Source organism: Balearica regulorum, chromosome 22 (genome assembly GCF_011004875.1).
Source record: "Balearica regulorum gibbericeps isolate bBalReg1 chromosome 22, bBalReg1.pri, whole genome shotgun sequence".
NCBI classification, from domain to species: domain Eukaryota; kingdom Metazoa; phylum Chordata; class Aves; order Gruiformes; family Gruidae; genus Balearica; species Balearica regulorum.
In genome coordinates this window covers 6005647-6019440 of record NC_046205.1, presented here as the reverse complement: position 1 = coordinate 6019440, position 13794 = coordinate 6005647, and the positions used below count along the sequence as shown (strand labels likewise).

General features: G+C 39.8%; 1 protein-coding gene across 3 annotated transcripts in view; it reads left to right on the top strand.

Annotated features, from left to right (window-relative positions):
* The window catches only part of THRAP3 (thyroid hormone receptor associated protein 3), a 33182-nt gene that overhangs the window by 13361 nt on the left and 6027 nt on the right, over positions 1-13794 (top strand). For all 3 annotated transcript variants that reach the window (XM_075774154.1, XM_075774152.1, XM_075774153.1), the window contains exons 4-9: positions 3747-3908; positions 7898-8803; positions 10255-10995; positions 11925-12097; positions 12543-12654; positions 12867-12951. In XM_075774154.1, the coding sequence (XP_075630269.1) occupies positions 3772-3908; positions 7898-8803; positions 10255-10995; positions 11925-12097; positions 12543-12654; positions 12867-12951 (2154 nt within the window). In that variant the 5' untranslated portion in view covers positions 3747-3771. The remainder of the gene's footprint in view (positions 1-3746; positions 3909-7897; positions 8804-10254; positions 10996-11924; positions 12098-12542; positions 12655-12866; positions 12952-13794) is intronic.

Sequence of the window (13794 nt, the reverse complement as noted above, 5' to 3'; positions counted from 1 at the left end):
GCCAATTCTCAGTCTCCATAGCGCTGTGTAAATGATTCTACTGCAGTCCCCACTCAGGACCAGAAATGTTTTACCTTCTGGTGTTTCAAAAAGCAGCATCCCCCTGTGAGCTCTGTGAGGCTGTGGGCATGTCTGGGCTTTGGGGCACAGCATTGTGGGTCAGTGGAAAAATCTAAACGGTAAGTGAGTGGCCTCCGCTGCTTTCACAGTTTACCTTTGGTTCACTACACGCATCTCTCTCTTTAAAATCAGAGTAATCCTTAGGATCTTTTATGAGAGTAGATTCTTTCAGAACAGTTTTTTTGCTTACCAGCTGAACACATTTTATTGGAGTCAGTCATTAATTCTTAAAACAACTAAATGTATATCGCAATAAGCTTACAACTGCTGTTATTACACAGGGGAGCTGAAATTACTCCAATAGTTTGTTTAACCTTTTGAGTGCTGATAGAGCATAGCAACTCAGTTTCTATTCTAGTAGGAGTTACCTCATATGTTAGGAATGAATCAACTTTAAAAATATTGACAAAGGTTAAAAAAACCTTCTAAGAGAAGAGAGCTTTTGGCACACATCACACATACCAAACTAATGTTTGGCTAGTAAGTGCGGCGGATCAAAGCAAAATACAAAGACTCTTAAACAGCTTGTAGCAAGTGATACTTGTAAAATCTCTATTTTGGGGCCTTCTCAGGACTTGCTGAGTTACTGCCACTTTTACTCTACTTGGTCCATCAGCTCTAACCATGCGTTTTTTCTTGGAAAATGATTTATTTCAGAAGAGACACAACAGAGAAGAGCTGTGGTGAAAGCTGTTTTAATTATATTAGTCTGTTAAAACATTTCAAGCAGTATGGAGTTCAGTGTAAATAAAGGTAACTTACAGATGATGATAGTATGTTGAAGTGTAGTTTGTTCTTGAACTACAGGTTTGTTGTTTAATAGAGAGCTATCCTGAAATTACAGTTTATGGGATGTTTGTAATCTCCTCACAGAATGTAGCTTTTTCCCCAGGTTTAATGTATCAAAGCCCCTCAGGATTCATTTGGGAGCAGCTCTGATTCTGAGGTGATTTAGTCATCTTCTAGTTGTTCCTGTTACCATTTGTTTCTTCTGCTTCTCTTCCATGTTTTGGTTTACTGTGCTAAACTTTCGATTGTTTTGGCTAACAGACTAAGAAATCTTACCGTTTCAACAGATGTATTTAGTAAATTAAAAGGAAATATTTATAAATGATCCTTTCACACATTCTTTCCCTGAAAAATGACCATGCATAAGAATGAACTTTGCTTCTTCAATGGTAGTGAAGTTTTAATTTTTCATCTCTGGTGCGATTTATTTTTTTCCTAACAAAACAGGAAACGTTAAAATATTTTTTTTTCTACATACTTTCTAGTGTGGAATACATTAAAATACTTCAGTTGAATTGATATAGCATCTTTAGTACAGTGAAAGGGAAGAATGGGAACATGTAACATGATTTTTAAAATAAAAGTCAGCTTCCCATTTCTGGAAAGTACGAGGTCTCATGATGAACAACAACCCACTTTCCCAGCAGCTGCTCCTGTGACGAGTGTTGTGCTGTTCCTGAAAGTGCCCTGGCAGTAGTTGGAGTGTTTGGTAACCATATATGTAATTTGGCTTTAGAGAGCGACTGAAAGTGAAGACATTGCAAGTCAGTCCACAGAATTAGCTTAAAATGGATACAGCAGCAGATCAGTTGTGTTTATATACCTAAATGTCTCTATCCCTTTTTTCACCTACTGATTAAAAATAAAGTTGTACTAATATAGTTCCTTTTTTCTTTCTGGCTCTGATTCATTAGTCACCTTTTCAGAAAAGTTTATTGATAACTCTTATGCGGTACTCAGTTAAGGCAAACTTTGTCTTTACAATCCTTGTCCTAATTCCCAGAGCAATCTTATTTTTTTCTTTGTGGCTCTAGTGTGTTTTGAGCTTCTGTAAGTAACGTGAGAGATATGCAATATTTTACTAAATTTGAGAGAACAAAATGTAATTTCTTGTAGAAATTCCTAAAGAATTCTGTTAAGTAATAAATAAATTGCTTCTGATGTTGTGAATGAAATGTATGTGTTTAAAGAGAGCAGGTTTTCTTCTCAGCTTCGTCAGCTACCTCTGGAATTGCAGAGTTCAAATCTTGATACCAACTGCTAATGTGGAATACTTGACAATGCAAACACTTCACTCAAACTAGCCTTTAGTCCCTTTTCCAGCCCACTGCTGGAACCTCCAGTTTCTAGGAATGGAAATAATGGAGACTGGGAATTTAATCTGAGGAGCAAGAGAGCGGAGTCCCCTTCCTCCTGGCCAAGTCAGGGGCCAAAGCATTTTCCATTTAAGCTGAAGAACTATACTGGAACCAACAGGGATTCAAAAGCTGGAGCATGTTTTGCAGCATGATCGAATTTTAAATTGTAAGGAATTTTGTTTATGGCTGGATACAGTGATTAAATAGGTCAACTATTGCTACAGTTGAGAAGCCCTGTAACGGCTGGACAGAAAAAGCACTGGGGCTCTCCTGAGCCGTCTCTGCTGTGCTGGGTTTGCTTCCATAGCGCTTCGTGGGAGGGAGGTCGCAAAAGGAGGGTGTTGGTAGCACGACGGGGAAAGTTTGTGAAGGTCCCTGTCAGAAGCCACAGAACTGTGTTGTGCATTTGACTTTCTTGGACACTGACAGGACAATCTGACCAGCTGAAGGAAATACAGCATCTTGAATTTTATCAAGATTTGCACCAACCTTCAAATGTAAACAATACGGCACTCAACCCTTTTAAGTTAATAGTCCTGAATATTTTTCTTTCCCTGGTAAGAGATGATGACAATCATTTAGAAAATCTTGTGCATTGAGACAGAGTTGATGTTTGCAAGAAAACAGATCAGGTAGGGTGTAACTGAAACAATTATGTGGTCAAACTGTATTCCCTGAAACATCTTTAAAGGGACTCTTACCTTTACCTGGATACATGCCTGAAAATAGCACAAGTAATTCATAATGATGGCTATTTCGAGTCATTTAATGCTACAACGTAATCTCTTCTGTCTCTGTGAATGTTTGGAAGGACGTCTGAATTATTTTGGCTGCAACACAACTCCTTACTGGATGATATACGCTTGTAACTGATCATAGCAACTGCATAAACTGCACAAGCAGGCAGGACACGTACGTCCAGGGTTTAACCTGAGCGTTCATGGCAAGGCAGATCTGTGCAAATAGGGTTATATTTGTGTGTCTCGGATTATTATTCTTGTTTGTCATTCCTTCTGAAAATTTAGAGAAGGCTTGGGGGGGGGGGGGTTTGATGGTAAGCCTTTTTATTTTTTCCTTGTTTAAACCAGTGACAGCTGACTGTATTGATAGTGATGTGAGTGAAATGAAATTACTTGTCTCTTTCAAGGTATTCTTGCTTAAGCTAGCAGCATGGCCTCTGCCTGCTCCTGGCGTTTGCATTAACTTGCCTTCAACTGTAGCACTCAAATTTGTAATTACTCAGGGTTGAAAGCCTTTTATTCTTTTTGCAGATTTCCTCCTTAGACTGAAATAAGCCTTTTATTCTGAGCCCAACACTGTTCATGGGTTATTAGGCAGCCACTTCAAACATTCATATTGCCAGTCTTATCAAGCTTCATGTCACTCTGTAGTTTGTCAGGCTGCCAGATGTTGCCTGTTCTGTCAAATCTGGCACATATCTTCATTTTTCAAATATGTTTATTTCCCTGTTTCCTTCAGGTACAATTTACAGGTGCTTGCAAAGATGTCTAAAACTAACAAATCAAAATCTGGATCCCGTTCTTCCCGTTCGAGGTCTGGATCAAGATCACGCTCACGCTCCTTCTCCAAATCTCGCTCCCGCTCTCGTTCTGTCTCACGATCAAGAAAACGCAGGCTTAGGTAAGTGCGTGCAGCTCTGAAGCCAAAGGGTGTAACATTTTCCTCTCTGCCCTGTTCAGATGGTTTGTCACTTAGTTCTTTTCCAGGGAAAGACTTTGATTAGATTCTAGGACAGATAGCGTCCGGTGTCTTAGGCTGTTTCCTGCAAACCTGAGCTGTTTTGAAGTGTTTTCAAAAAGCTAGGAGAATAAATTGTGACTCTTTCTCAGCATAGTCAAGATACTTCTTTTGAGCCTTTAACCTGGTCTCTGTAGCATGTAATTTTACTTTTCTGTGCAGCTCTTTTTCCCCCGATATGAATACTATCAGATACTTTAACGTACTGTTAAATCGGAAGGTGGTTTTCTTAGTTTAGCTCGTTTTGTTAGGGATACAGTCCACAGTGAAGCTGTGACAGCCTTTTATACTGGGCCCTTAGAGCAGACCTTTGTACTTTGTTTATCCTCAAAGTTATTAATAGAAGCCTGTGTCAAAATGCATGTGGGTTTTTTTCCCTGTGTTCTTCTGCAGTTCTTAATTGCTGCTGTATGTAATGGAATAGCCTATTGTGCTTTTCCTGATGCTGAGTACACGCAAACTCTGAGATCCAGTTTCCTATTTTAAAGGTACACATGGTTAATGATGATGTTTGAAATTGCCAAAGCAGGACAAAGCAAAAAAAAATCATAGCTCTTTATCCTGACCTGAGATTATTTTGTAAGATTGGAAATGCTTTTGATCAGACATTTGCCTTACTGCTGTGAGAGTTTAAGTGTGTGTTCCATAGTAAGAGTGGGGAAAAAGAGTTGGGAAGGTCCTTAGCCAAACGTGTTCCTTTGTTTTGTTAAACATCTTTGGCTATTTTTAAGCTTTTGATTTAATTGATCCCAGACTTGAGGGGCCTTTGCAGATGTTGCATGCTTTTCCCCTCTTTTCTAGAAATGAATTCAAACAAGTTTTACTGACAGTTTAAGATACTACTGTGAAAGGTAGGGGGTAACTTTTGTTGTTGTTTCCCTGCCCCTCTGCACAACATACAGGGGTCAGTTATCAGAAATGAGAGTTCTGTATGGGTGAAGTAGATAAAGGTAATTTCACTGCAATTAATTTTGAGAAGTCAGTAATGTGCGTAATAGTTGTTCTTATCACCCTGAATTGCTTCTGATCAGGTCAGTTAAAGGCTCATCTCTTCCCTGGATATCAGGGTATCAGTTTTTTCCTTTTCTTTTAGCTAAGCATTTTGTATCTGGCAAAGACAATCGAGTTGGACTGGGTATAATGATATTCAGCTGCTTTTTCACTAATCTTAAATTTATATTCTGAAAATCATTAGGCTGTAAACACATGCAACTGTTAACAATTAAAGAGATTTTTGAAATGCAGAGGCTCTAATAAATGTACAGTTGGACAGAGGAGGACATGACAAAACTAAATTAGAGGCGGAGACTTGAGTCAAATAGAGTTCTTTGCAGAAGGAAGCAGGAATACTGGAAGATACGTGGTCATTTGGGAATATCTGCCTAGCTGCGAAGGAACTTTGTCAGCTGAAAACAAAGGCACCCTGTGCAAACATGATCGTTTCTTCTGTGCTGCTGCTGAATCTACTTGCGCTTTGTAAATAACTCCTTTTTTTAAAAAAGAATCAAAATGGAGGGGATTAGTACAGACAAGCCATCTGGTATGGCATTAGGATATTCTCTGAGGTAGGTCTCGTGTGGTATCTTGGCATAAAAATCCGTTATTGTGTACTTCAGCATACATCACAAAAATGGTTGTGTTGCCATACTGGAGTCTGCCTAATATTTCTTGCTTTATGACTTGATATTTCATTTTTACCTACTGTAAAACGGTGGGTGCTTTAGAACTGGAGCAGTGTATATTAGCTGGCTAGCAACAGGGGCTGGGAGAGTTGGGAGACTTATTACTTGCAGTCGTTCTTTTGCATAACATTTACTGTATTTTTCTAAAAAGATTTCTTGGAAATAGTCTGCAACTTTTAGAGTGAAATTTTCTGCTGTAAGCCTCTCTAAAATGGTACAAGGGATTTTGGAAGCAACAGGTCCCTTGCTGGTAATTGATCACAAATGCAGCAGTTGTCTGAAAATGGGACCGTATGTGTTCTTAGTACGTTTGAGGACTCCTCCTTACAACTGGTTCTTGCTATCTGCCTCTGTGCTTTTCCTTCTCGTTGTTGTAGGTTTTTTGGTTGTTTGAAGTAAACAAAGAAGCATATGTTAAAATTATCATTAAACTGTTTGCTAGCAATGACTATAGTATGATGTTGTGGTTTAACCCAGCAGGCAGATAAAACAACCACACAGCGGGATGGGGGAGAGAATTGAAAAGAAAAAAAGTAAAGCTTATGGGTTGAGAAAAGGACAGTTTAATAGGACAGAAAAGGAAGAGCATAATAATAAAAATGTACAAACCAAGCGATGCACAGCACAGTTGCTCACCCCTCAGAACCAATGCTCGGCTAGTTCCCAAACCGAACCGCCCCCTGGCCAACCCCCCAGGTATATACGGAGCATGACACCGTATGGTAAGGAATAGCTCTTTGGCCAGCTGGGGTTAGCTGTCCTGGCTGTGCCCCCTCCCAGCTTCTTGGTGCCCCCACCTTTTCCTTGCCAGGGCAGCATGAGAAGCTGAAAAGTCCTTGACTTAGTGTAAGCACTGCAACTACCTAGCAACAACTAAAAGCATGTGTGTTATCAACATTATTCTCTCTATATGTATTATAACGCTATACCAGCTACTAGAAAGAAAATTAACTGGCAGCATTGTATTCCTGTGTTACGGGGGGGTTTGAGGTGTGAGCAGAGAGAGGGCAGCAGTGAGTTGTGAATTGCCAGTCTGTAAAAGTAGTACATGTCTATGGGAGTATGACCAATGAGTGTTTTAGAGCTGGCTGGGGGTCTCTTAATGTAAGAAGGGACTGTGAGAATGGTTTCAATTAATATTATTTACTAAAATTCCATTTGGAAAAATCTCTTTTCTGTTCAAACTTACTAGTTTGGACGCTTCCTCTGTTTTACTAATGCAAAGTTGCTAAAATCTCAGACTTTCATCAGAAGTTTGTTTTTCCAGCACCTGTGAAATACTTACTGTACAGCTGGCATTTAATCCTGAGCTACAGTGGGGCTTTTAAATGGTTACACGACTGCAGCTCCAAAATTGTAATGGAAGAGAGTATTGGAACAATTAGCCTTTAATGTTTTGCTACTTAAAATCTGTATTGTTACAGGCTTTGTACTTGTCTTGGATTCAGTTCTGTTCTTTATGATTGTTCTTGCACGGCGTGGAGGCGAGCAGAGGGACGCTGAACAGTGCCATCTCGCGGCGTCAGGCTGGAGAGCAAGCGCATCCCTCTACTGTCCTGCTTGTTTGGAGCTCCAGCTTCTGAATTGTGGCAAAGGCTGCACCTTTTGAAACTTAAAACCACAGAGCAGTGTGCAGTTTGCTCCAGTACTGCTCCTCTCCTGTTGAGGTGTAGCAATTTATTTAACTCACCTGGCAAAGAAGTGGGGTTTCATCTTATCAGAATTTCATAAGCGCATGAGATGGCTGAGGGACACTAGAGGAAGATTTTGAATCTGTTCCAATAATGGTAGCATGACATGCATAAAGAAATAACTTCTTTGCGGAGGAGATCTAAGGTGAGATATAACTGTGGCCTTGAACTGTAAAGGCCTGGAAGTTTGACACGTCACTTCCTGAAGCTGGGTAGCAGCTGTGTATCCTAGGAAAACGAGGAGCAACGTGTACTCATCATGGTCTCTGCAGTGATCCTGAAGTTAAATATTTGTTTGGCACTATTGCAAATACAAGTTATTTCCACTGCAGTTTGAGGGCAAAGTGTAATACTTCAATTGGATGAAGATAAACAAAATAAATTACTTTTTAAAGGCTTAGAAATTAATTTTTCCAATTTTCCTTTATAAGACTTCAAATAAAAAGTTGTGACTGAAGAATAAACTTTAGAATATTTGTGTAATTTTTTCCTTTATCAGTTCTAGGTCTCGTTCAAGATCATATTCTCCATCTCATAACAGAGAAAGGAACCATCCGAGAGTCTATCAGAACCGGGATTTCAGAGGTCATAATAGAGGATACAGGAGACCGTATTATTTTCGTGGCCGAAATCGAGGGTTTTATCCATGGGGCCAGTATAACCGAGGAGGATATGGGAATTACAGGTCAAACTGGCAAAATTATCGCCAAGCGTATAGCCCTCGTAGAGGGAGGTCACGCTCTCGTTCACCCAAGAGAAGATCTCCTTCACCAAGGTCTAGAAGTCATTCTAGAAATTCTGATAAGTCATCTTCTGATCGGTCAAGGAGGTCTTCCTCTTCCCGGTCTTCCTCAAATCATAGCCGAGTTGAGTCTTCCAAGCGTAAATCTGGAAAGGAGAAAAAGTCATCTTCCAAGGATGCCCGGGCATCTCAGGCTGCAGGAGATAATCAAGGTGATGAATCTAAGGAGCAGCCGTTTTCAGGAGCAGTGGCTCAAGACGTCAAGGCATCTGAGGGATCAAAACCATGGCAAGATATGACCACCTATGGTACAAGTTCAGCGTCGAGAGCTTCTGTGTCTGAACTTAGCCCAAGGGAACGCAGTCCTGCATTAAAAAGCCCTCTCCAGTCGGTTGTGGTGAGGCGTCGTTCTCCTCGGCCAAGTCCATTGCAGAAGTCGAGCCCTCCGCTGTCCAACCCATCACAGATGAGCTCTGCTTTACAAGGCAGCAGCACCTCCTTTCAGGCAGGCTCTCATCAGAGTCCATTTGACCATGGCTCGGCAGGTTTGAGCCCAACAAGGAAGAGCCCTGTGTGCAAAAGTCCAACGCCAATCAGTTCAATTTACAGTACATCTCAGAAGGAGGAAGCCACAGCTCCTGGAGGGGGAGCCTTCTCAAAGAGGCAAGTGATGCGTTTTATGGTGCTGCGGTGTTTTGACAGGCCAGCTTGCATGCGTTGGTGTGTTGGTGCTCTCCATGAGCACCGTGGGGGTTCTCAGTGTGTGTGCAGGCTCCAGCTGGAAAGAGGCCCCAGTGTGTGCAGGGTGCCATGCTAGCAAGCTGCCAGCTGTTTGGGCCTGGTACTGTCTAAATTATAGAGCAAAATACAGACCTGGCCTTGTGTTGTAGGAAACTGGAGTTAGTTTTCTGACTTGGATAGTTCTAAAGTTTGCATAGGTTCCCTGCAAAAATGTTCCTATCTCATGAACACTTGGAGTGAAGATGTGCCCGATGAGATTTCCTAGCAACCTAACAGTGCACGCTGGAAGCTTGCATTTTTAAGTTAGTTACTTTTCGGTTAAAGATGCTTTTTTTAGTATTGCATTCTTGAATGGCATTAGATATTATAAATTAGCAAAATTTAATTAAATCCTGCTGCAAGCAGACTAAGGCAGGTGTATTGCAGTGCTTGTGCCTGTGTATGTAGGATGAGAAACTAAAGCACAAAGATCATCACTAAAATTAAGGCATCCTTCACACAGAAGGCGTCAGCTTGCCATGCTTCTGTTTGCTTGGTTACTCCACTGCAGATTCATGCCTGAAGGTGACACTTTGTTTTAAAAGATAGAGTAGCATTCAGAAGTGCTTCTAAATCTTTATTATTTTTAAAGTTATTTTGGACTGATTCCATATCAAGGATGTCTGAAATTTTAAAAAGGGATGAAAATAAAAAAGAAGCTGTAACTCTTGGGCTTTTCAAAGTGCTCAACTAATGTCCTCGGGCTTTACTGCTGTTTCCTCAAGGCTAGGGTTTTGCTTAATGAATGCTTTAAAACATAGTTCCAATGCTTTAAACTAAATTATGATAAACTGTTGTTCTCACTAGAAGTGTTTTGTCTTCTCCCAGCAAAATAAATATTCTCCTCTGTTAACCTTTTTGCTTTTATTTGTATTTACAGTCTGTCATGAAATATTTAGCTTACCTATGAAACTTGCATCCAAAATTTGAAGTAGCTTTTGAGGCTTTTATTTCCAGTGTGTTGTTTAAAGCAGAACAGCCCAATTTGAAAATTTTGATGTGTTGTTCTCCTGAACCAGGTTTGTAAGTAAATAAATCGATTGGGTAAGATGTTACTATTTTTTTTAAAATGAATCTGTGGGTAAGTTGTTTTTTATTTGTTCTTAAGCCTCATTTCATCAGTTTTGCATATCCATTTTCTTCTATATTTGCTGAATCTGTTGAGAACTAAAAGTCTAAATCCAGGCTTTGCATTTTAACTGTTTTAGGGCCTAGAGACAGCTTTCTGTACGTGCATAGATTGATGTTCTCAAACTTTTGACTGATTTCAACTGAAGTGTTAACCTTTTTGATTTTTAATAAGAGCACTACTGTAATGTCTGTTTTATGAACAGGTATCTGGAGGAGCAGAAGACTGAGAATGGGAAAGACAAAGAACAGAAAGTAACAAATGTTGAAAAAGAAAAAAATAAAGAAAAAGGGAATTTCTCTGAGTTGGGGTCAACAGATGGAAAGGCAAAATCTGACTCCTATGCATCCAAAGCGGACTCCGAGAAGGGATACCGCGGCAGCCAGTCACCCAAGCGCTACAAGTTCCGGGATGACTTTGACAAGCTAAAGGTCCCGGAGTTCCACAAGGAAAGTCATTATGGCAAAGAGGAAGCAGATGAGCAGGAAAAGAAAGACAAGGCAAAGGGCCGAAAAGATTCGGAATTTGATGATGAGCCCAAATTTATGTCTAAAGTCGTAGCAACTTCAAGTAAAAGTCAGGAGGAGGACAGGCCAGGAAAATGGGAAGGTGTGGTGTTCTTGCCACCTGGAAAAGAGAAGCAAAGGAAACCTGATGAAATGGAGGAGGAAAGCTATTCTGAAAGATCTAAAAAAGAAGAGAGACCAGCATCCAAGAGAGTTGAACCAGGTCACAGGGGGTTTGTTCCTGAAAAGAATTTTAGAGTGACCACTTACAAATCAAGCCAGGAAAAAAGTTCTTCTCCCCCACCAAGGAAGGCTTCTGAGATAAAGGAGAAACCAGGCACCAAAGGAGAGGGGCTCACTCCTGGCAAATCCTCCTTTTCCATTACTCGTGAGGCCCAGGTCAATATTCGAATGGATTCCTTTGATGAAGATCTTGCACGGTACGTATTTGCTATTTTTTGAGAAGTCTAGATAGCTATTTTCTGCCTGTTTCTTCTGTTGAGATCCTCATATGCTTGCCAAGTGTGAGGAAGGATAAGTAATATTGCATCACAATTTGCACTTTTTGGGAGATAGGGCTTAAATTTTTTCTGGCATTATAATACTTGTGTGGCCTTTTTTTTTGTGTGTGGTGGGAGGCTAGAGGAGTTACCAGTTTGCAGATAGTGAAAGTATAGCATGAAGGTTAAACAATTTTTCCTAATCTTTTCTATGACTAGATGTAAGATTAGTTTAGAATGTAAATGGTTCTGCATCAGGTTCCGTGTTACATTGGGCTCTGGAAAGAGTTAGGTACTCAATGGCTCCGTGCTGCTAGAATCCTAGTGGTATGGTCAAGTTACAGTGCCGCTTAAATGACATTTGATTCTCTGGAGTGTGTTTAACTACTCTTATGCTCAGCATAGCATTACTGAAGCTCTAGGAAGCTCTGAGAGCCACTTCAGCATTGCTTCAGGAAATCCTAAGACAATAAAAAGTTATTCCAGGAAATACGTTTGTACAGCAGTAGCGAGGAAGTGTTAATACTCTCTGTGGGATGTTAGAGGTTAATCTAGAAGTTAGGAATAGCAGCAAAAGATCACAGCCAGCTAGTGGTGTAAGAATGGGGTTGTCTTTCACAGGGTGTCAGGGTTTAATACCTGCACAGCCCTCCAAATACAGAATAACAAGTGACCTGAATTATTACAGTAACCTAGATCAGTGTATTATACGGATGTTTAAATAAGCGTCCTGTTCATGCTTGAATGTTCTTAGGTGCCTTCACAATACTACATAAAAATGCAGTTGGCTTCCAATTTCTGAAACGTTAATCATCTTAAACTGCTTCCCTTGACCCTGTTCTATTTCATATGGTCTGTTCTTTTTCTAGTCCAAGTGGCATATTGGCTCAGGAACGCAAACTGTGTCGTGACCTTGTGCACAGCAACAAAAAAGAGCAAGAATTTCGTTCGATATTCCATCATATTCAGTCTGCTCAGTCCCAGCGAAGTCCTTCTGAACTGTTTGCTCAACATATAGTGACCATAGTCCATCATGTAAGAGGTAGGTCAGAAGTCCATGTATCCTCAGGTGAAGGTTCACTCCTCCCTTGCCCAAATAAGTGAGTTCATGCACTCTAGTTAATGCTGAAAGAGTTGTTTTTCAGCAGATAGGCTGTAGATGAGAACAGCAGCCCGATCATGGGTTGTCTTTATTTCCATAAATGATTTTTTTTCTGGAAAGGCAGAAGAGGCATTCTTGTTTTTACCTGAGCACTACTCAGAGAGGCTGTGACTTAGAATCGGTGTATTCTAGTGAATTTGTGACTCACTTGTTGTTGATTTCAAGATTGAAACTGAAATCTGTCAGCAGCATTGGCTAGAGCTCATCACCAGTGTGCTTTGTGTGTCCTGCAGCTGAATTTGACCAAGCTGCAGGACTGATGCGCTTTGTCTTTTTACAAAAATAGTATTAATATTTTGGCATTGTTTACTCAACCCCCCAACAGAGCATCACTTTGGGTCTTCAGGAATGACACTGAATGAACGCTTTACCAAATATCTAAAGAAAGGCATGGAACAAGATGCAGCTAAAAACAAAAAGAGCCCTGAAATCCACAGGTTGGTGCCATTAGACACTGTCTAACATTTCAGGGGTATTTCAGATTTCCTTCTCCTTAACTCTGGAATAATTCAAGTATATAACTAGCTTCAGCAAAAAAAATGGAAGAATATGGGGAGTTTTAAGTACCTTTGGAAATAATTGATCTGCTTTAAATGACTTTGATCTAAAAATGAGCAAGATTATATCTGTTTATTTTCTTTACTTTTAGGAGGATAGATATATCTCCCAGTACTTTTAGAAAACATGGATTCTCTCAAGAGGAAACGAAAAGTTCCAGAGATCCTGGCTTCAAGGTGAACTGTTACTCTGATTAGTTTAATTCAACAAAATGAGTGCATTGGGCATGAACTTAACAGTGATGTTTTTGTTTAAATTACTCTCTACTTAAGTTTGTGTTTTTCTTTTAAGGATGGGCATAATTCTAAAAATGAACTACAAAGGGTTAATTTTTATTAAAAATGTATCAACAACCTTTGTGAAGTGGTTAGACTATGGTAAATGACCCCAAAGTCAATTGAGGTGAGCTTGAGAAAAAAGAGAGGATTTTTGGAACAAGTGCCCATGATGAGAGAAGAGACTTTTTGTGATATTTTTCTGCTTGTAAGTATTATTAAATCAATTGTATACGTGCAATATTTCCAACCATGTTTTCAAAAAGACATGCATGAGAAAAAGAGGAAAGTAAAACTAAATACTTATCTAAACCAAATACACTATTAAGCAGATTATAAATTTTGTTCTAACAACTTACTGTACCATTTCTGTTGATTGCTGTTACTTTAACATTCAGCACTTGTTTTAGTAGATCCAGACAATTTGGAATTTAGTATATTAGCTTTTCTGAGTAGTTGAATGTTAAGCCATCGTGCTCACTGTAAACAATCATAAAAATGGCTTAACGTAAAATGTTTGGGATTTTAACCTTTGTTTGTTCACCTTCATACATATTTACGTTGAACGTTGAAGAGATTTTAAACAGTCCTGCTGAAACCTTACTTGTTTCATATTTGTTTTCGATTTTTTCCAAACACACTTGTGGCTTGACATGGACGATGGTGAGATGGATTTGATGGGCCTGAACTCTGAGCATCAGCTTGGCAGAGTGTATTATAAACGTGGTTTCCAAACAGCTCGCC